This window comes from Cnephaeus nilssonii (genome assembly GCF_951640355.1).
Source record: "Cnephaeus nilssonii genome assembly, chromosome: 14".
Lineage (NCBI taxonomy): Eukaryota > Metazoa > Chordata > Mammalia > Chiroptera > Vespertilionidae > Cnephaeus > Cnephaeus nilssonii.
This window is the reverse complement of record NC_137085.1, coordinates 61618968-61643108: the sequence shown is the minus strand read 5'-3', so window position 1 is coordinate 61643108 and position 24141 is coordinate 61618968. Positions and strand designations below refer to the sequence as shown.

General features: G+C 42.9%; 1 protein-coding gene across 2 annotated transcripts in view; it reads right to left on the bottom strand.

Annotated features, from left to right (window-relative positions):
* Window positions 1–24141, bottom strand: part of FOCAD (focadhesin) — a 288209-nt gene that overhangs the window by 37778 nt on the left and 226290 nt on the right. For both annotated transcript variants that reach the window (XM_079789743.1, XM_079789744.1), the window contains 8 exons: window positions 21544–21633; window positions 14262–14409; window positions 12126–12245; window positions 10438–10560; window positions 9896–9973; window positions 8713–8784; window positions 7336–7438; window positions 4948–5028 (listed from right to left, as the gene is read on the bottom strand). In XM_079789743.1, coding sequence (XP_079645869.1) covers window positions 4948–5028; window positions 7336–7438; window positions 8713–8784; window positions 9896–9973; window positions 10438–10560; window positions 12126–12245; window positions 14262–14409; window positions 21544–21633 — 815 coding nt within the window. The remainder of the gene's footprint in view (window positions 1–4947; window positions 5029–7335; window positions 7439–8712; window positions 8785–9895; window positions 9974–10437; window positions 10561–12125; window positions 12246–14261; window positions 14410–21543; window positions 21634–24141) is intronic.

The window sequence follows — 24141 nt, the reverse complement described above, 5'->3', positions numbered from 1 at the left end:
TTTATCTATATTTTGGTTTGCTTTGCAGTATGATAACTAGAAAGGGTTTATTGTTTACTTTGTTTTCTAAGCACTGTTACACAAAGCAATTTATAAACTTGTAATCCTTACAATGACTCTATAAACAAGATTCCATTATTTTCTCCATTTCCAGGAGCAACTGAGGCTTAAGAGACTTAAGCTGCTTGCCTGGAGTTACATAGCCAACAAGCGGTGAAGTGGGTATGAACCCTGGCAGTCTGACTACCATGCTTTTTACCGCTATGTTTCCCTGCTTTGCATCTTCAGACAGGACTGAAGTACTGAAAACTGGTACAACCCTTTTGAAGAGCAATATATGAGGCCATGTCGTCCCTATAGTCAACACGTCCTCAGACTCTTGCCCACTAATAAATCGCTGAGAATTTGTTCTAAGGAAGGTTACATGCAGAAGAAAGAAAACTACATGTGTAAAGATGTTCTCCTTAGCTTGGCCCTGGCTGGGTACCAGCTCAGTTGGTTGGAACATTGTTCCGATGCACCAAGCTTGCAGATTAGATCCCTGGACACGGCACATGCAAGAATCAACCAATGAATGCATAAATATGTGGAACAACAAATAGATGTTTTTCTCTCTCACTCTAAAATCAATTAGAAAATATTAAAGATGTTCTCCTTGACTTGGGGTGGTGAACATACAATACAATGTACAGATGGTGTGTTGTAGAACTGTGCACCTGAAACCTGTATAATTTTGTTAACCAGTGTCACCCCAATCCTATATAATCCTGTATAATAAAGAGCTAATATGCTAATTAGACTGGACGGTGGACCGACCTTCCAGAAGGACCAGTGGGGCTGGGCTGCGGGCCCACGAGGCAGCTGGGCCGCGAGCACCGAGGCAGCAGGGGCTGCGAGGGCCAGGGCAGCGAGGGCCTACTCTTGCATGAATTTCGTGTATCGGGCCTCTAGTAAATTCAGTAAAAAGGAAAAAAAACCCAAACAAACAAAAAAGAAAGTCCTTAATTATTTTTGAATAAAATAAAAAAATACGTTCTGTATAATAGAAAAATTTTAATGACTAATAGGGAAACTGTTAATTTTGATTAACTTGATGGAATAGTCTACAGTCATTTAAAAATTGATAATTATGGAGACATATGGAAAATAGGCAAATGTTTATAATGTAATATTAAGGTAAAAATATAAAGTATATGTCTACTTGAAAATATGTAAAAATTGTGTGTGCATAAAAACAACAAATTAAAAAGTGAAGTTCAAAAGCGATAGTCACTGTTCAAGGGACATGGAATAATTGGCGACTTTTTTTGATTTTACATATTTTCATGGTGTTTACAACAAAATTAGAAATTAAACATCCCCAAAACATACCACTTAACAAATATCTAGAAAGTAATGCAAGGATTCTTTTTCTGTTTCCCGCCAAACCTCCTTTTGGAGATCAGTGGTGATTATGTCCATGTAGGTGGGAAGTTGTTAAATTTATCAAAAGCAGACAAAATACTATAAATTTTATGATTCAACATAACACACGACCAAGGACATATACTGGAATGTCTAATGTGGCCTCCTCTAGGGGTGAGATTGTAGGCGATTATTTTTTCTTCTTAATACCATTTTTAAACAGTGCTATACACATGTATCCATTTGTAATACTCTTTTAAAAAGAATTGTATAGGTAAATTATTACTAAATTAAAACACTTTAAAATAATAGTCTTAGCAACTGACTTCGTAATTTCATCAGAAAAATAGCACAGCTTTCTCATATCATTTATTCTACACTCAGAGTTCACTCATTCTGCTCCTTTGGCTAGACTTGTCAACAATTATATCTCATGTTAATAGTTCAAAAATGATTGAGAATATACCTATCTCTAGTTTATACATAAGCCCAATACTTATTTATATAGATCACTGAACAATGAATTCATATCAAGGAAGAAATGCCATTCACAATGACTTTATTACAAGGATTTAAATATACTTTCCTCAAATAATACTTCTTACTGTGAACTTCAAAGTCAAATAGAAAAATATAAACTTAGAAAATTAGTCACATTCCCCAGCAACAGAATAATAAGAAAAACAATCTTAAATTGTTAGGTGCAAATACATAATGTTAGCACCAGAAATAATAATTACTTTTATTAAGAACTCTTAATACATTTCAAATGTTTTATAAAAAAAGTAAATGAAATCTGGAAACTTGAAAATGCAATGAGGTTGAAAAAAACAACGCAAAATACCAGAAGTCAGAAAAAAGAATAAATGAATTGAAAAGAAGCAAAACAAGAGTCAAAATTTAAAGTTCCTTAAGGGAAAAAGATTCCATGACAGGAAGACTTAAATTACAAACAAATTTTAAGCCTAGCATAGTCAAGAAATGTCCATAGGAATAGATAAGGACAAAGAACAAGGAATAATACATCTGCTAGAAGAAGGCCAGAGCTGTTAGGGAAGAAAAGAGAACGTTACAGGATATAGCAAAACAAAACCCCCCAAAACCCCCACAAAAACAAACAAACAAACAAAAAACACACACACAAAAAGTTATATTGAGAATTATTAACTGAAGTCTTTAATAACTAGAATGGATTTAATCTATTTGGTATGGTTTTAAAATGTAGGCCTACAATGAACATATAGGATTCTATGAACATCTTGTATGTTCTATCACATGGGTATTATAGTGAGAAGAGCCCGCCCTCTCAAATTTGATTGCCTAAAATTGAGATCCTGATGCCCAATCTCCTGGCATGAGTGTGGCACAGGGATAACTCATCCCATTGGTCTTCCTCCAAATGGCACACAGAGGCAATGGAGCCACGCTCTCCCCTTAAAGTTTGCCGTCTTCCGCCTGTACCAAGCACGATTTTTACCCACGAGAGCCATTTCTTCCTCAAAAGAGCTCACCAAAGTTGTCATCCTTCCCATCAGCAGCTCCACTGGGCTCTGGGGAATGACATCCCGACATTTCAACTCAAAAGCTGCTTCAGAAGGGAGTTATTAAAATTCAAATGAGCTGGGCAGATTGAAGAAGCAGCAGTCGTTTGCATGCACACCTCCACCCTGGGCCACCCCTTCAGCCCCCGAGAGCCGGGTCTGGTTTTGTTTTTGTAAATGGGCTTCGGAGACTGAGGTCAGCCTCCCACGGCCCCCACTCCTCGGGGTCATCATTAGTAATGTGTGAGGCTGAATAGATTTCCCTCTGAATCTAGTCAGCAAACCTGACAGGAAGGCAGCCCTCTCCCACAACCTGAAAGCGCCAACCATCTGACTGGTAACGGGGCCTTTCTCATACTTGGTTTATCTGTTTCAAAACAGCGTTCAGGAGGGCCGCAATGACGTCGCCCAGGGCAGCCCCCTGGCTGCTCAGGTTTGGAGCAGAAGGCTCCCTGTTGGGCCACGACTGCGTCATCATAAACCTTACGTTCAGCTAAGAAGGTCCCACAGGCTGCGGAGAAAATTCTTTTCTGCCAAGAACTCTGGCTCTGGGAAGCCAAATGACATTTTATTCACTGGAAAAGAGCCTATCCTTCATTTGACCTTAAGGATTTTTTTTTCTCTCACGGAAATTACCTCACATGATCACCATTTAAAAATTTTATAAGCTATCAGAGAGCGACCAAACAAAAAACTGAGCAAAAATATATATCCCTGGAATCATCCCAGCCATGGAAATTTTAGATGCTCCTTTAGTAAAAATACAATTTTTTACTTATGAAGACATCTTTATTGTCATAAGTACTTCAAATAGACTTGATGGATGGTGCGCTAAACAATGAATTTCGCATTATGAGTGATATATGACATGCTTAGATATAACTATATCATGTACAACAATGACATAACCATGTATCAGTTTCCACTGAGGACACGTGAAAGCAAATCACGCTAACTCAGGACCCTAGGAGCACGGCACAATTTCTAGAACTGCAGAAACTGAAGGAATTCATCTCCACGCTCTGAAGGGAGTTTGTAATCTGGAAGCGCCAGGGATTTCTGTACCCAGTGGGAAATCAGACGACGTGACCTTTACTGTCCCTTTCAATGGTTAAGATTTTATCCTTCCACATCTTCATTAATCAAACTCGCTTCCTTCAGATTTCTTCATGTTCATTTGTTTAAAACCTTTCCCCCCAAAATCGAGATGGTCTTGTGATACAGGCACTGGCTGCGCCCAGACCGCCCTGCCCGCCCGAGGAAGAATGGAACCAGCCAACACCAGTGGAAGGTAATTACGTGAATGAAACTGGTTCCTGGGCTGTGACGTGTTCAGTTCGAATCCATTTTCTCCCCGCAGCACTGAACAGAATGTGTACCATTAAAGAGTATTTATTTAATAACTTAGATGGCATTCTTCTGGCTCCAGTTAAAACAAAAGGCACTCAGTCTCCGTGTCCAGATTGCCCGTGCTCTAATGTGGGCGACAGGAAGAAAGAATCCCAAAGGACAAAGGTTTGCAGAGAAAAAGAACATAAGCTAAAAATAAAACCCAGAGCCAGTGATTCCAACAACACAGGGTGATCATTCAAGGTTCAGGGGAAGACCCACTTCCCGGTCAGGTCCTCAAACACGAACGGCACCCAGCCGTGTTCCCCTTTTTAGGTGACGCTCACTTGAAACTGACTAGAAAAGTAATGGACGCTTGTTCCTTTGAAATCACCAGACGGAAGATGAAAAGTAAGATCTTCACAGAGCACCCCTCCCTCTCACCCCACCAGGTCAGATACGGCGATGCCAGGAGATTCTGCACCGGTTGTACTTTATGTGCCACTTAACGTTGTTGGGATCCTCGTCCTCACTATTGCAAAGAGGCTCTAGTAGAAGAAAATCATCACCCCTTCAGATTTGTGTTGTTTACTCATTCGGAAGCATGCTCAGGGCACACTCCTTACTTAATATGCAGAAAGAAGGATAAAACTTGAGAAATGTGTTTACTTGCCTTTTTTTCCTCCGGTAATGCAGAAGCCAATGGCTGCTCTAATAAAACTGCTTTCAGGCAAATAGCTATAGTCAGTAGGAACTGTGGAGACAGAAAAATGATCAAATTAAACAATGAACTTGGCGGGGCTAATGAAGGAAAGATAATGCTGTCAAATCAACCTAGAGACAAACTGGCGATGTTTATGCCATTAGTCTCAGCACAATACTCTGTGGCTGCACCTAATTCTATTAAAGTGGCCGGCCTTAAAGTCATCACTTAGGCGAGGCAAGCTATCTAAAATGGTAGTAAACCCAGTAGAGGTTGGAAACCACAGAGGAGGAATATTTTACTGAGTTGGTTAAAAAAAAAAAAAATCCTTGCCACATGGTCCCATCAATGAGCCCCAAGCCAGTGACCTCCTTAGTGTCAGGAAGGTGTCTGCCGGGCTTGCAGGCTGAGACCACCATTCTGGGAGCCACTTCAGGACATCCTGAATCGGATATAGGAGCCATGAGATATAACAACCAGTATCAGCAGCAACCCATCTCTTACTTCATGAGGTAGGGACTAAGGGACCAACACAGACAAATAACCAGGTGCTGCTGACCTGGAACAGCGAAGCAGTGACATTTATGCTTGCTGAGTCCTGGGAGTTTCCAGGATTCTTTTCCTCCCAGAAAATTCCATCAGAAACAAGTAGCTGTACTTTTCCAGACATACAATCATTTGGTTCCAAAGAACCTGGTTGTAGAATGATTCACTATGACCTGACCTGAGTTCATGTGGGCCAGACCATATAGCCCATAACATTTAAAAACCTATGTAGCCCTGGCTGGGGTGGCTCAGTTGGTTGGGCATCAACCCATGCACCAAGGGATTGCTGGTTCGATTCCCTGTCAAGGCACATGCCCTGGTTGTGGGCTTGATCCCTGGTGGGGGTGTGTAGGAGGTGGGGGGCGTGCAGAAGACAGCCAATCCATGTTGTGCTGTCACATCGATGTTTCTCTCCCTTCTTCTCTAAAAATCAATAAACTATTCTTAACAACAACAACAACAAAAAGCCTACGTAAAAAAGCAAACATGCTATTGTACCAGGACCCTGTGAGAGCACTGCCCTTCAAAACCAGCATTCCCAAGGGTTTCCTCCGATGACTAAGTTTGCTTTCTTTTCTCCATTTTAATATGCCAGCTGCCAGCTGTCTGAAGTTCATTATGTTGGGAATGCTGCGGAATAATGTCCTATTTCTGTAGCTCCGGAGTGATTGAAAGTGAGGGAGACAGTAATTACAGGGGCCCGTGTTCACGGTAATGCTGTCCATACACTACCTGTCAAGGGATATGTGGAACTAGGTTTTAATGAGGAATCTTTGGTACCTAAACCCCTCTGGCCTGGGTCCAAGAGAGCCAGTGGGTCAAAATTCTATCAAGAGCGAGGAGCAGATACAGGTCCCAGTACATTATAGTGATGCCTCCCAGAAAATCTTCGAGTACGAGCATAAATTAAGCATGTGGGAATTGCAAATATTCCTTATTGCTTGTTATCAAAAAGCTGGAAATAGAAACAGCCTTGCTATACTAAGACCTAGAATTTCAGTTCCAGGCAACGAGATGCACGACTTTAAATGCACTTACCCCATTATTTTCTCAAAAGCAGGGGCCAGAAGAACTCCAGCCATATGTGAACAGATTTTTTTTTTTAATTTTAAAAATATTTTTATTGATTTCAGAGATGAAGGGGGGAGAGAGAGAGAGAGAGAGAGAGAGAGAGAGAGAGAGAGAGAGAGAGAGAGAGATACAGAAACATCAATGATGAGAGAGAATCACTGATCGGCTGTCTCCTGCATTCCCCCTACTGGGGATGGAGCCTGCAACCCGGGTATGAGCACTGACTGGGAATTGAACCGTGACCTCCTGGTTCATAGGTCAATACTCAACCACTGAGCCATGCTGGCTGTGAGAGGAAGAGACTTTTAATGAATATGAGTAGTATACAAACTGTGATTATGACACCTGGTAAAAGAAAAAGAACTTTGTTCCAAGCTTCAGAGACCTGGTTCTTTTTTTTCTGGATTTGTCACTGAATCAGCTCTGTACATAAGTTACATAATAATTCCGAGCCTCAGGTTCTTCATCTGTAAAATACAGGGTTAGACTCAATGTCTGAATTGTTCTCCCAGGGAGGCAGGAAGGAAGAGTGAAAAGAGCATGGGCTTTGGAGGCCGACAGATCTGAGTTCAAACTGGTGTCCGCCACTAACTGCCTTGTGACCCTGGGTAGGTCAGGAAGCCTTTCCACAGGGGTGGTAATACCCTTAGGGTTGTTGTGGAGACTAATGCTCTTAACAGAGTACATAGCCTGGGCCAGCACTCTCCTTCCAGCTCCAGGGTCCTATGGCTCTACTCTTACCCGAGGTCCTACTTTGATTTGAGGACAGAGTAGAGAGATGAAGATGTCCTAGAAGCCAGATTGCATTGGACTGAAGACCAATCACCCCGGACACACTGATGACCTGTGGATGAAAATGTGACAGTTCAGTGATGGGAAATGATCCAAACTCAATTCAATAAAAGGCCACTCACAGAAAGTCACGAATCTTTTATGCGGTGGTGGCTTGTCTGGTGACGAGAAGCTCTATGACAAGGTGTAATATCACCTGTCTAGTCTACTAAATCTGAGATGATTTAGTAGGTGGTCAACATAGGTGATCAACAAGTGTTGCTGAATGGATGAATGAGTGAATGAATGAATGAGTGAATCAACTGATGATAGAAGAGCATAGCAGTGCTTGTCTCAGGTATCCCTGAGTCAGATAGGTCTCAAAATATTATCAAAAACTGGGAAAAGAAAATCCAAAAGGTAAAAAGAGGTGATAATTTGTTTAAAATACCTCTAAAAATGGAAGGAGATATTATTTTGTTCTCTTCTTTAAATAATTTTCTATTAATACTTGATCATTCATAAGCATTTTTAAAATAGTTTAAATTATAGATTTTTCTCCCACGTTATAGCAACTTAAGTTTAAGTATTTTTTTTTAGAATGTTCATATTCATACAGGAAAGAGACAGTTTCTTCTGTTCAGAAATTGATGCTTGCTTTTGAAACTTAAATTACTAGGTTTTTCAGGTGTTATGATCACCAACATTTCACAAGAAAATTACACTAAGTGACAAGACTAGGACACAAAGGTCTATGTGCAGTGAGAACACTGAGGAGACAAAATGAGAATGCCTGAAAAGCAACGTGACAGACACTGGGGCAGTCTCTCAGGCTGGGAGGACCACCTGTGATATCTGTTCAGCTTCTTCCGTGCTGTCTGTACCTCCAACTTTTATGCAGTAAACATAATCATTAAAAACATAAAAATATTAAGTTATAAAATCATTTCTCAGCACATAACTATGTTCATTCTTCAGCCAAGGCTAATGCTGACAGGGATTTACCCACATCCTTGTCTCAGTGACATGGGAGCTGGTGCCGCTCGACTTGCTACTCAGACATCTGCCTGCCCTCTGATCACCAGTCCCTTTCTCCTTGCAAGGTCAGGTTTTGATTTTTATGGGAAACTAATGCCAACTTAACTCAAAATGCCAGCTTTCTTTTTTTCCAGAGGAGTTTTTTTCCCCCAGCAAATGCAGGGCCACAAACCATTTTTCAAATGCCCTTAAACTCACCATCAGTAACAGAGATTGCCTCATTTTCTAAGTAAAACAGTTTGTATCATGAAAGAGAAAAAAGGGGGACATCTGTTTTCCCGCTGAAGGGCTTTAACTCCCTCTTCTCACCTGTGTTAAGGCTCTAATGACTTCATTAAGTCTGGCTTGAAACTGAGAGCTCTGGATGGCTTCTGACTTCAGCTGAAAGGAAAAAAAAATATTCACTCCACCATCCCCGAAAAAGTATATGACATTCCTAGTGGATGAGCTACCATCTTCTACACTCCGCAGTCATTTATCATTATGTCCTTGTCTTTCAAAAACGGACTCCATAGTGGGCTTCTGGAGAGCAGGGCCCAGGCTGTTATCTCTGATTTCCTAGCACCAGTTCAGCGTGGCACGCAGCAGCCACCTAATGATCCTGAACGGTATAAACAAAGGAGGTCCTTAGGATGACTTACAAACTTACGCATATATGTGTCCACTATGGAAAACATTTTATTATTTTTTTAAAAAATATTTTTATATGATTTCAGAGAGGAAGGGACAGGGAGAGGGATAGGAACATCAGTGATGAGAGAGAATCACTGAACAGCTGCCTCCTGCACGCCCCACACCAGGGATCGAGCCCACAACCAGGGCATGTGCCCTGACTGGGAACTGAACTGTGACCTTCTGGTCAATGCTCAACCACTGAGCCATGCCGACAGGGCTGGAAAACATTTTAAAGTGAAAAAAAAAAGTACTTAGATACTAACTTAAACATTACAGATGTACAATGGAGTTTCTTATAAGTGATTTCTGCAATTTCTTATGATTCATTAACTTTTCTCAGGCAGGGAACTCTGTAGCAAGTATATGAAGTTGACTAGATTTAATACCTACAAATCAAATAAAATAAGGGCAAAAAAAATCTCTTCTACAAAGAATTCTCAGCAAAGAACAATTTTCTGCCCTGGTCAGTGTGGCTAAGTTAGTTGAGTGGTCTCCCATGCACCAAGAGGTCACCAATTCAATTCCCGGTTGGGGCACATGCCCGGGTTTTGAGCTCGATCCCCAGTAGGGAGGTGCAGGGGGCAGCCAACTGATGTTTCTCTCTCTCTCCCTCTCCTTTCCTCTCTCTCTTTCTCTCAAATCAAAAAACCTTTTTTTTTTTAAAAAAGAACAATTTTCTATATATTAAAGTCACTGCAAAGCCCAGTGTAACCATTACGATGAGCATATATTCTTCTGTCCTTAGCATACTAAGATGCTAGGTATTCTGCTCGTGCTGTGGCTAGGTACACATTCAGATTTCTTTCTTTCTTTTTACCTGCATTACATCCGCTTCCGAGCCTACCAAGGCCACCATGCCATGGAGAGCTGCCAAGCAAAGCATTGTGGGAGAGCCCTGAAAACAAAGAACATGTCAAGAGGGAAATAGTCCTTGGGTTTTAATTCTAGAAAACTTATTATATCATAGAAAAATTAATGGTCAAAATGGTACTAAATGGGTAGGGTCACCATACCCTGTATCACTGAACCAAAAATGGCCTCAGACTTGAATAAAGCTACAGGCTGAAGTTGTTAGATCATAAGTGGCTTCTTGTTGTTTTTTATTTTTCAAAACCACAATGTTGTTTAAAATTAAAACACTGCTCAAATAACCAGTTAAAAAACAACAACAACTATCATAGTTGACAGGATGTATCATGTATAAGGGCTGAAAAGCACTCGTTTCTCTTTCATTTGAAATCGCCCATTCTTTTATTGTTAAGCTATATGCCTGAGCAGTTAGTTATCTATAAATGGTCCAATTAAGTAGCCTTTTCCCTTTATACAAAACTAAGATCCCATGCAGGTGGTGACCTCTACCTCTGCTAGGACGGTCCTGATCCAGGCAGGGAGCAGCTTGCTGCCCAGGTCTTCGGCTTTTCCATGTCCACACACAGACAAACCATGAACTATGTTGCCCAACGCCAAGGCAAAACCTGAAGTCTGTTACAAACAAACAGAAACGGGTAAGCAAAGGGAAGAACGGCCTGGTCAGCAATGTTTACATAGCGCAGCACAAGCACTTCCAGGGGCTCCCTCTCCTCCAGACAAGTTCTTTAGGCATCTGAAAATCGGAGAGCGGCAGATTTAAAAAATCTAGACTTTGTATGTGTGTGTGTGGTGGGTTGGAGGAGTGGGGGGGGGGGAGGATAAAGACACATATATAATACCTTAATCAATAAAGAAAAAAAAAAGAAAAAAGTAAATTACAATTTTGTCAATCAAACCTCAATAAGTCTAGACTATCTCAAATAAATAAATAATAGAGAGATAAACCTCAAAAACAAACAAACAAACAAAACCCTAGACTTTGGTTTGTAACAGAAGCTACAGTCTCATTGCAAGGGCGTCAGCTGCAGTGAGTGGTTTATTTGAGGGAAATAACACCGCACTATTGAGCAACTTGGCTCAATGATCCACATTTCAGAAGGGGTTCGAGTGAAAATACCCAAGTAGATCGCGCAAGCTGTCAACTCCCAAACAAGAAGAGAAAATGTCTCAGAATGAGCACTGAGTATGTAAACTTCTACATTTTGATGTTGCAAACCCTACTGAACATGAGCAGGCAAATAATCATAAAGTAGTAACAATACCAAACAATATACATTTAAAACCAGTGAATCCTGAAGTAACCCACTATGGCCAATATTGAGACCTTAGAGAAAACTTAAAAAAAATATATAAAAAAACACAAAACACTACCACCAGCAATGAGAAAATTCTAGAGCATGTGTAATCAGACAGAGCTTTTTTCCCCCCTTCAATTTTTAAAGTTGTGGTAAAATACATATAACATAAAATTTACCACCTTAATCATTTTTAACTATGCAATTCAGTGGTATTAAGTACACTCACGTTACTGTGTAACCAATCACTACTATCCATCTCCAGAACTCTTTTTATTTTGCAAAACTGAAACTGTATACCCATTAAACAAGAACTCCCCATTCCCCCACCCCTCGCCCTGGCGACCACCCTTCTATTTTCTATCTCTATGAATGTGACGACTCTAGGTGCCTCATATAAATAGAATCACACAGTATGCGTCTTTTTGTGATTGCCTATTTCACTTAGCATGATGTCCTCAAGATTCATCCCCGTTGGAGCATAGGATTTCCTTCCTTTTTAAGGCTGAACAATATTTTAGAGGGAACATTTAACGGTATTTAACTTAATTTACAGGCATTTAATTTTTCCTATACCTATTTAGTCTATATTATTTGCCTTGTATTTGCTAAGGTTTGACTTTATCAGAGCCCTCTATGTATTCATTTTGAAAAGGCTATGTACTCTCTCCAACCAAAAAAAAAAGTCTACAGGAGGACATAAGAAATGAGAGGAAAAGACCCGTGCTTGTTGGCTATAGCTAGGAGACAAGAGGATAATTAGAAGCTCCTCAGCTCTGGGCATGAAAAATATGCCATTACCCTAATCAGAGTAAGTCAACATCAGGGCTGAGCAGCAGCCTGAGACCCACAGAGGGAAGGAACCAGGGCGCGCCTTCCAACCTGCTGGCTGCTCTCCACTAAGAGGCGGAGCTTGTTCATAGTGTCCTCGGCCTCCGCAGCCTCGATGATGCCGGCACTGAACGCCGCTGTGCACACACAGCTGAGGGTGTAGGCCAGGACCTGGAAGAAAAGACCGCAGGACAGTGTTTCTTCACGAGGGAAAAGGAAAGAACAAGGTTTAGTTGACACAAATATTGGGTCAAACGTCTCCCCAGTAAGGACTGGATTTAAGCACGCCTCCCACAGACGGGCACTGTTTTGCTGCCTCACCTGTATTTCCTAACAATGTTGTGAGATGAGCGTCATTATTCCTACTCTATAGATAAGGACGCTGAGGCTCAACTACGCAGAGCTAGCGAGTGACAGGAGCGACATTCAAAACCAAAAAGCTCCCTCACCAATTCAGGACACACCATCCATAAGCGGTAGAAGCCGATTTTCATCACAGTGGACATTACTGATTGCCACAGGTCTGATCCAAGGCCAAGCAGCAGAGGGATAGAGATGCGGCTACATTAAGATTTCCCAGTAGCGGCAATGGAGCAGAATGGACCACGACTGAGGGTTTTAGAGTCAGATAAACTGTGTAAAATAGAGATAATACCCCCTACTTCCTAGCACTGTAGGATAATTTAATAAGTAAATGAATACATGAGTGAATAAATGAATACAAATAAAAACGCTAGGAGTTTTTGACGGAATACTCAGGTGTATATTCCAAATTGATCATTTATTGGCTAAGCAACGTCAGGCAAGTCAAACAACCTATTTGAGCCTCAATTTTTGCAAATCATATTAATCACCCCCTCCCCGTTATCTTGCATTTTCATGATGAAACCTTCTCTTACAAAGATACTCAAGCCCAAGTGGAAATGTGCATCTCCTAACACTGGTTTATTTGGCCGGAAAAGAATAAGTGGTTTCTAAGGTAGAAACTGGATAATAAAACATGAGAGGGGAGAAAAAAAACAAAACGCGTGTCCAAGGCCTCATACATCAAAACATCAAGCAGTCAGATGCCTCAATTAGGAAAACCTTGCTTTCCTTTATTAGCCAAAGTGCTCCTGGGTGGCAAAATTTTATTTTCTCCTTTTCTTAAAAAAACATGTCCTTTTGAATCATGCTCAGCAATGTGGGGCCCTAGCTCAATGGATAGAGCGTCAGCCTGTGGACTGAGGGGGTCCCAGGTTTGATTCTGGTCAAGGGCACATGCCTGGGTAGCGGGCTTGATCTCCATAGGGGGCGTGCAGGAGGCAGCCAATCAATGATTCTCTCTCATCATTGATGTTTCTATCTCTCTCTCCCTCTCCCTTCCTCTCTAAAATCAATAAAACATATTTTTAAAAAAATGGCCATGTGGGGCATGTCTGAGAACAAAACTTCAGCCCTCTGTGCTGCCCAGAAATTCACCGACTCAGTCAACCAGCCCCACGCCCGAAAGGAGGAGGCGCGCAGGGACACAGCGGCCTTTACGCCGGGGACCCGGCCTGATCCAATGGGGGGAGTGTGGCCAGGCCAAGAGGTCATCTCCCACTCCTTCCAGCGAGGAGCACGGGTCCAGCCTCACCTGGGCAGGACAGACGCCCACCCACGGCCGTCCCTCAGGCGGTGTCACATGAACTGCACGTCCGCATGCTCTTGCGCCACAACAGAAAAAGCTCTTCATTTAAGGTGGTGAAGGGAATCCCTTCAGTGATTTTCATGCTGGCTGACATTTAAAAAAGCAAATGCCTTTTCGATCTGCAGTTTCTTAAGCTATTGCCTGGCCTTTTTTTTTTTTTTTTTTCAAGTTACATCGGCTTGGCCTAATTCTCACACTCTCCATCTAACCTCCCTCCAGAAACCGCAGCGCTTCTTAGAAAGCGCCTGCTGGTGGTGCTGACTTGGGAGTCTGTATTCACTCCAGGCTCTTATCGCACACGCCACATTGAAGTCCAAGCTGATTTAAACAGCTGCCCAATTTGAAACCCTTCTGATCTATGAGAGGTGGCTTGCCGCTCAGATGCTCTCCTTCCCCCAGTGGAGGTTGAGGAAGAATTAAATTCCAGGGTCACCCAAATGGGAGAAGTAGGAAATCAGCAGCAACAAGAAAGCAAAAGCCGGGAAAGGGAAGGAGCCTGGAACCTCGCCTCCTACCTCCTGGAAGGTCCTGCTCTGGCTCCCGCTGTCATCGAGGTAGGCGGACAGCTTCCGCAGCGACGCGGCCACGTGGACGCGCGACTCCGTCTGGCTGCTGTGGCTCATGAGGGACAGAACCAGGCCAACTCCCAGGATGCAGCCCGTGCTTGGAAGCCAAAAAGACGAGGGGTTAAAACCCACAGAAATCGCTCTTCACCTTTCCTGGGAGTTGACAGGGCCCCACAGGCTGGGGTGAGAGGGCTGGATCTGGATTCTGCTGCCTGCTCTGTAAGCGTGTCCCGCAAAACACCACAAGCACACACCCCCCTCCTCAAAGGCACCCTTTACCACAAAACAGGCGCTCGTGGCCCAGGCTAGTGCGGTGTGCACCCGGGAGAAAAACAAGACAAGTAAAATCATGAAACGGTTGGACTTAAGTTCCACGGTGAGGGGAGGAGGAGGCATAAACAGCAGTCAAGCCAGCGCTATCGCCGCACCCAGAGAAGAGCTGTGGTACCCCCCCCCCCCCCCCCCCCCACGGTGTGTGCACTGTGATGAACTGCACAGGAGAGAAAAGACTACGTTTAAGGATTTGAGCCGAGGAGGTCTGACTAATGGCAGGACGGGCCAAAGCCAGGCACGGTTACCAGGCCCTGCTCCGTGCTCCGTGTCTCCTAGTCAACTCCAGCAAGTGGAATTTCTTTCTTAGAGAAACTGTGTTCGCCTGCGCACAATGACCTAATCCTCGCCGCCCCTCTGATCTCTCGGAGGACCACTGGGTCAGGGGAGAAAACGGACAGATGACAGGCTTGTCAAAAGTTACCCCGAGTGACAATTCAATCGGGACCCTGGGCTCTTTGTGCCCGAGTTCTCCCGAAAGAATACATACCCGTTTAAAGAAACAAATCCTTTTCCCGGGACGCCTCACTAGTAGGATAAGATAATGCAGCTTTGAGGTCGTTTCTTACTTTGTAAGAAAAGGTTTTGTCTTCACGGCTGCTTTTCAAATTGAGGGGATGCTGAGTGTTCCAGCCACCGCCCTGGCCGGGTCTGGCCGGCCTCCCCCCCCCCCCCCCCCCCCCCCCCGGGGCAGCTGCTGCGGAGCGGGCTCCGGGCACTTCCCCAACCACCCATTTCCGTGCCCGTGTCCTGTGTCACTTTGCTCCTACGCAGCGTCTATCTCCTGGGCTGGCCTCAAGGACCTCCACGTCGTTATCTCCCCCAACACCTCTGTGCGAACGGAGCATCCCCATCGGAAAGAGACTCCCACCGGCCGGGGATGGTACGGGGTCTGCTCAAGGTCACGCAGAGTGTGTCAAGCGGAGCACAGCCAGAAGGCGCTTTTGTTGTTGTTGTTGTTTTGTTTTGTTTTTAAATTCCCAGCCTTCTGTTCCATCCGCCAAACCCCAGCCCCTCTTGGTGCCCTGCGCGAGGCCATGAAGGCAACATCGCTCAAGTGGGTGCTTCCAGGTTCCACTGCCTAACAGCCCGGCATGAGGAGATCCTCTGTGAAGCAGCGACTGCAGGGTGACCCATCAGGAGTCCGGCAGAGATGCCGGTGCAGCTAACACGCTAACGTGAAGTTAACAAGCTCAACCAGCATCAACCACTTCCAAGCAGCCTCCTCGGCATGGAGCCCCGAACCGCCTGCTGTCGGGACAAAGCACGTTTCTGAAGGAGAGGCGGCTCCCATTAGTACGGATTCAAGTCTTTCTCCTCGTTTAGAACCTAAGGGAAGTTTTTTCTGGCTATCCTTTTTTTAAAAAAAATATTTCCATTGATTTCAGAGAGGAAGGGAGAGGGAGAGAGAGAAACACCAGTGGTGAGAATCCCTGATCAGCTGCTTCCTGCACGCCCCACGCTGTGTATTGAGCCTGCAACCTGGGCATGTGCCCTGACTGGGGATCGAACCGTGACCTTCTGGTTCAGAGGTCGACACTCAGCCACTAGAGCCACGCAGGCTGGGCCTGGCTATCTTTCTCTGCCAGTGCATATACAATTTGGGTAGAATTATACCAAAGATATAGCTAGACAAAATGTGATTAACACTTAGGAAATTCTGACTTTTGTTCCCTCTTTGACTATGTAATTGCTACTTCTGCTTAAGATTTCAAATGTGACTTCCTCAGGGACACCTTCGCTGGCCCAGCAGGGAACCTCTTGACTATTCTCCCATCGCACCCTGTACTAATTTACTTCAGACAATTTTAATTATAAATCCTCATCAGAATGAGGATTATTTGGGGGATTGTTTAATTACCATCCACCTCATTCGCCAGCCTGCACGCTCCATGCCATGCGGGGGGGGGGGGGGGGGGGGGGGCGCCTTCTCTGTTTTTTTCCTCACCACAATGTCTGTGCACCCAGCACCCTGCTGGGTGGGGACAGGCATCCAACTCAGACCCATCGAACACTAGGAACTGAGCAAATGCAGAGTGTCAAGGGCGTCTGAAGTGGAGGAGAGCTACCGAAAGGAAAACAACAACAAAAGAAAACCAAGACTGGGTTCCTTTGTTTAGTGGGAGGCAAAATTTATGAGTTGCAAAATTCACGGAGTATGTCATCCAAGGTTCAATCAGGAAAACGTGATTTCTATTTCCTGCCGGACTAATTTAGGAAAAAGGGGTATCAGGTTCATGTGGAAAAAGGATTCTTCCCAAAGCTCACTTGAGTACTGGGGTTCATCTTTTTCATATATATATATATTTATATATATATTTTTATTGATTTTTTTTTACAGAGAGGAAGGGAGAGGGATAGAGAGTTAGAAACATTGATGAGAGAGAAACATCCATCAGCTGCCTCCTGCACACACCCCCCCCCCCCCCCCCGACCGGGGATGTGCCCGCAACCAAGGTACATGCCCTTGACCGGAATCGAACCTGGGACCCTTCGGTCCGCAGGCCGACACTCTATCCACTGAGCCACACAGGCCAGGGCGGGGTTCATCTTTTTCAATAAATAGGCAGCTACCTAAGTCTTGCTTCTGGGGCTATTTTGGGTGCAGAAAAACCCTTCTCCCCTGGACTGAGGCTCCTCCTTTACCATCCCCAGGCACATGGATACAAAGGCTCAGAAAAAAAGAGACCCCGCTTTTAGTTCACATTTACCCAAATATTATCACGGCATAATTAGTCTTAGGCAAGGTTCCCATTCATGACGATTCTATTCATTGCTCCAGTGGTAATTATTTAACTGTGGTGACACATGAATGCGTAACCTGTCTATGTATACATGTGCCAGTGTAAATATGTTAGCGTGTGTGCACCCACTGACCTGCTAAATTGTTTCCTTCTGCTGCTTCTCACTTTTCCAGCATGCACCAGGAAGGTAGTTCTAAACCTTTATTCCTGATGTTTCCTTCTCATTTCCAAATCTCCTATATTTTAATGTGTTTGTTTTTGGTCCTCAGTCTGAAAGATTCACCAACTGCATAGTTCAGCATTTCTACACTTGACCTCATCCTAGCTTCCCTTTGGGAAGTCTGCCAGCTCTAAACCGAGAACAATGGGCAGAGGTAGCTTTCCCATCTTTCTGTTCATTGAAAACAGAAAGGAGTTCAATGTTGGTGCCTCAGACAGATGCCCTGGCCGGTGTTGCTCAGTGGTTAGAGTGTTGGCCTGCCCACCGAAAGGTCTTGGGTTCAATTCCTGGTTGGGGGCACTTACTCAATGTGTAGCTCTCACAGCGGCATCTCTCTCCCCTTCCCTCCCTCTCTTCTACTTCCTGGAATAAAATATCCTCAGGCGAGGATTAACAAACAACAAAACAACAACAACAAACAACCCCCCCCTCCCCAAATCAGACAGATGAAATAAAAACAAGCTACATCAGGTATAAAATGGAGGTTTTGGAATTGCTAACATGAATCTTGTATGAGAATACTAACAGCCCTGGCCAGGTGCTTGGCTGTTTGGAGAGTTGTCCCAACACCAAAAGGCTGTGGGTTTGATTTCCGGTCAGGGCACATACATAGGCTGCAGGTTTGATCCTGGTCATGGCCATGGCATGTATGGGTGGCAATCGATCGATGTTTCTCTCTCACATTGATATTTATCTCTCTCTCTCCCTTCTTCTCTCTCTAAAAATCAATGAAAACACATTCTTGTGTGAGGGTTAAAATAAGAAAAGAATACTAACAAATGATAAAGAGAGTTTGAGTTTTAAAATTATTTGAATGTCTTATCCAAGTATATTAAAATAGCACTACCAAAAAGAAATTTTGTGACTTAAAAGCTATGCAATTCTCATATGTGTGTTGCCACATCAACTGAGATATAAGGCTGTGTATTTTCTAAAATTACCCAGAGATGAATCTTCAATTCCTCAGTTTGCTGTAGGCTGTCCTGCAGATTAAGTACTAGGCCATCTAATAATTAGTCCCAATAACAGGTAACATTCGTATAGCACTTTGCCCTTTACAAAGTGCTATACAAATATTATCATATTTGTGAAAGCTCAATAGTAATTACCCAATGCTTAGGTGGATAGCATGACCAGGACTGTGAGGACTGCAATGGCACAATGATTACCACTAGATGGCAGCAAAATATAAGTGATGAGACCACAAACACAGACCAGCCCAGGTGCTTGGTTCTCAGCAGGGACAAGTCCATTAAATCCAGGAAGCGTGGTGAATTTGCTCTGGGTGAATTCTATCACTTGAGGTAGCACGCTCCCGGATCCATTAACTACCTCCTGGTAAAGCTCCTACCATTTCACTGGAGGGAGGACTGCCCTGGACGTCTGCAATCTCATTCGACAGAGGGATACTTTACGCCAGGAGCCAGGCATTCAGGCCTGAGACTAGTCAGACACTTTTTTTTTTTTTTTCTTAAATGGCAAGCAAGACCCGCATGTCAGAGAAAAAGAATAAACACTGTACATTAAGGGTCAAACTACTTTCTTTTTTTTTCTTCTTCTGATTTTAAAAAATACTTATTTATTTTATTTCCCCATCCCCTTTGGCAACTATCAGCTAGCTCTATATGGCCATGGGTCTGTTTCTGTTTTGTTTATTCATTTGTTTTGTTTTTTAGATTCCACATATATAAGTAAAGTCATACAGTATTTCTCTCTCTGTCTGATGTATCTCACTTGGCATAATGCTTCTAGGTCCATCCATGTTGTTGCAAATGGCAAGATTTCATTCTTTTTCATTGTGAATAATATTCCAGATTTCTTTCCATTGAAACGTTCTCAATGTTGTACTATCCAAGAGAAAGGAAAATGACTTTGAAGTCAGACAACCTAGGGTTTCTCTCCGAGCTCTGCCGCTCGTTGTGTGACCTTGAACCAGGCTCCTATTTGAGACTCACTTTCTTCATCAGTAAACCAAAATGCAACTGATCCCTAATTCAGTGTCAACATTTAGGTTGTAATCAAGGCTTAATTACATGAGAAAGGGATGTGAAAATGCCTCGCACAATTTGTGGCTACTCAGTAAGTATTAATTAAACCTCAAACCAGAGAGGGAACAACATACTAAGCACTGCCACCCACAAAGCATTAGACATAACAAAATACTAAACTTCATTAACTAGAGGAATAACGGGAGTTTTGAGAGGATAAAGAGAGGGTTCCCTGAAGGGCCTGAGTTTCTAATTGGGGCCCTGAAGACAAGCCAGATCTTACTAAATGAACAGGAAATTTCTGATGTCCCTATTCCACCTGACTCTGCAGGTTCAGCCCCTATGTAGGCTCATCCTTCCTCTCCCAAATGCAGTTGCTCAATCAAATTCAAACAAATTGTTAAGAAGGTAAGAATCAACGAAGAAGGTTAAGAGTAAAGAAATAAGAATCTTATTAAGATAAAAAGTTCATTTTAAAGTTAAATATGCTTAGACATATTTAGTTCTTACACGTGTAAAGACCCATACTGTGGGTAATTCCGCTCTCCCCATGGTCCTCCTTACTTTCAAACAAACTTCCTGGAAAGTAATGAATATAATACTTGAAAGTCATTCTTGGTAGTTTCAACTGGCTGAAAGTTTGGAGCATCTTAATCATAAAATTTCCCCCCAGCTATGACGAACACCTTTAGGGGGAAGGCAGAAAGAAGAAAGGAGAGAGAGAGAGAGAGAGAGAGAGAGAGAGAGAGAGAGAGAGAGAGAGAGAGAGAGAGAGAGATATCCCAGCTTACTCCTTGGTTGTAAAAGGCAACACCACTAATACACAGCTTAGGCTCAAAATTCTCAACCTTCCATGGCTCTATACTTTCCATTAAACTGGGTGGGCATCAGTGGTTCTTGCCCAACCTTAGCCTGCGTCTGAAAGAAGGCCCATCACGACAACCTGCTACGTGAACATTTTGATTTTGTTTACTCATGATGAGTACTTGATACGTGAAGCTACTTCTACCATTTACTCTTTTGTCACTTTGAACAAACAGGCTAGATGGTATAAATGTAATTTCAGATCGTAAGTTCCTAAAGGCCAGAAATGCAAACCCTGATTTAAATGCCAATAGCAAGGAGTAAATGAATTCATAAGTTGGGAGTTAGTGCCTATAATCTGTTGAGTTTCTAAGTAATAACAAACCCCAGAGGATCCAAACCTGAGGTTCTAAGACATGCATAAGTGCAAAAAGGTACACTGTAGTCCTCAACATGTCAATACTCCAGTGAGCCTAAGGAAACCACATATTCCCCCCACAGGTCACAGAGGCTAATGGAAACACTAAGTGTCTCACTAAATGAGTACGTTTAACGCTGGTTTTCGAGGTATTCTTTTCTGATTATTCCTTTTCATTTTGTTATCTTTCATAATGGCAATGAGAAAATGAATTAAATTTTAAAATATTCAGTTTAATGGACAAAAATCATGAGGTCTGTGGGCAAAAATGGATCTATAAACATTGAGGAGCTGGGGAACCCTGGTGTAACCTGTATTTGTTTCCATTTTTATTCCTCAGCCATTGGATTCCACAGGGAAATCTAAACCATGGGTCTAAGATTCTTTTAGTCCAAATTTAAAAAGTTTCTTTAAAAAGATTAACTCACGCACACAAGCCTCCAAATATATGCTTGATGGGAGATGTACGGGCCAGAGCTAAGGTATTAGTAACTTAACGACAGCCACAGAATGACATGTGCTGCTTTGTACTGAAGCAAATTGTTGCCGAAACCCTGCTTTCAGAACAAGAACGCTCTAATTATAGATCTTTGGTAATTACTAAGAATCTTTTGCAAAGGGATTCAAGATCGGGTCCTACAAATATTTCACCATAGAATAGAAAATTTATGGCAGAGAAAAAACTAATCTCTAAGCACCTGCTAGAGAGGACATGGGCTCAACATACTTGTATTCAAGATGAGGGTCAAAGCAGCAGTTTTCCAGGGCATCCAAGGACTTCATCAGCAGAAGGTTCATCTGGTGGCCAGAAATGTCACTAGGGAAAGGCCACGGGGAAAATGAGTCATTTAAAGTCACTCAACTGTCCAAAACACTTACTATGCAATATTTTGCTCTCAATATTTTACTGAAAATGCATTTACTCTAAAAAAACATAAAAGTAACAATCAATACTATTGACGATTCATATATATTTATTTTGTAGATAGAGAAACTGAGTCAGAGAATTTATTCAATAATTGGGTTTCTGAACATTGCAATTATTTGCAAACCAATAAACACTGCCACTTTTGCATTTTCTCAGCTCATTAAAACTCTTTTATAATTGAAGTAGAGTTGCCATAGAATATTATATTAGTTTCAGATGAACACCATAGTGATTCTACATTTATAAACCTTAATATGTGATCACTACAATAAGTCTAGTAACCATCTTCCACTATACACACTTATTACCATACTATTGACTATATTCTCTGTCCTGTACACATCCCTATAACATTTATTTGTAGCTGGAATTTTGTAGCTCTTACGTCCCTTCACCATTTTCATCCATCCCCCCACTCCCTCTAGTAATCATCAGTTTGTTCTCTGCTTCCGTCAGTCCTTTTCTGATTTGTTTGTTCATTTTCTTTAGATTCCACATAGAAGTGAAATCATATGGCATTTGTCTTTCTTTATTTCACTTAGAGTATAATACTCCCTAGGTCCGTGGTTGGCAAACTGTGGCTCGCGAGCCATATGCGGCTCTTTGGCCCCTTGAGTGTGGCTCTTCCACAAAATGCCATGGCCTGGGCGAGTCTATTTTGAAGAAGGGGCGTTAGAAGAAGTTTAAGTTCAAAAAATTTGGCTCTCAAAAGAGATTCCAATCGTTGTACTGTTGATATTTGGCTCTGTTGACTAATGAGTTTGCCGACCACTGCCCTAGGTCATCATGTTGTCACAAATTTTGTCTATTCAAATTTTAAATCGCTAAAATAGAAAAACCAAAGTCAGAATTCCAAACAAGGTATTTTTAAGTGCTAAAGGGGTTGTCGTCAGAATATTTAATAAACCCATGAAGCTCCTATTATCAATAATGGTTCCCAGTCTCTTTCATGCAAAGACTTACTTTTGATTTCATGTCTCGATTGTGGAGGTTATAAGTTCTATTCCTTTAGTTACACTTTTTAAAAAGGTGGTGGTGGGGGGTGGTGGTGCGGACACCAGCTCTCTATTTTCCTCTGTAGTAATTGATGCGATTTTGTCACTGTCTTGGTGAGAACTATGGCTTGTACAGTAAAATAAACATAAAAGGTAGTGTTTTCAGGCAGAGCGTGGGCTTTATCACCGACACTTGATTATCAGGGTCCCACATGTCAGGTTTGGTCCTGCTGCCTCCGCCTGCCGGGGGAACACAGCTGGGAACCCGGTGCAGAGAGCCTTTCCCGTGTCCTCTCAGACCAGGCCTACAGTCAGTGGTTTTGCTTGAGGTGAAGGATTAGATTTTGCAATGAACACACACACACACACACACACACACACACACACACACACACACACACTTAATAGCTTTAACTAAGTAAGTCCTATTATAGTTGTTCTCTGGAGTAAAATATACTTAAATATGCTAAACAAATGCTGAGTACTATATCCTCTGGGAGCCATGATGGAAGCAAGCTTTGAAATAATATGCTTTCCTGAATAAATTCTGAATGTAAATTCAGGTGACTTGTCCATAAGCTTGACCAAAAAACGGACTGACTGCCACCATTCTCTTTTACAAGGTGATTTTTCATTCTCGGGACCAGCACCTTGTCCTGAGGGGCTGTTTGGGGTCACTTCTTTAATGACATCGACTAGTCAGTCAATAGCCCTCAAAGCATTTGCCTTCATTACAGAGAAATGGCAACTTTCTCCGGAAATGTCATTATCTGATGACATTGTCACTATCTAGCAAAATATGTTTTAGTACCAGGGGCATATATTTCGGATTCCTCTGCTCCAAGAAATTAGGAAGGTGGGAGCCATGAGCAATTACACTGGCTGCAGTACTAAGACACCAGCCAAAAGGAGGATGCTATCAAACAGGATCATTAAAGCCGCATTAAAATCTGCAGCTCCTCGGAGGGCACTGGGCCCTGGGAAGAGCCTCCTGAGGCCCTGCCCCAGGGGTTCCTGCAGGTGCAAAGTCAAGTACGAGCAGACAGGGCGGAAGGCAGCCTGGGCACCAGAGTGACGCGTTCGCTGAATCACCGTGGGTTTCTCCAGGTAGTGCGGTTAAATGAACCACAGACGCAAGCCTGTCAAGCCCTAGAACCAGCAGCAGCTCATCGAAATCCAACGAGAAAGGGAGCCAGGGCCAGGGGAGGATGAAATGAGTCTCCTGGAATGAAGCTGCCAGGGCTCATTGTTAGCCGTAAAGCATGTTGCTTGAAAAGATCCTGAAGGAAGAGCAGGAACACAGGTGGTGGAGAGCTGCCATTTGTTGCAGAGTAGCAAAGGAGGGAAAAGTCACTTTCAAGTTTTAACTCTTTAAACATACTTTGTGCTCTGTCACACACAC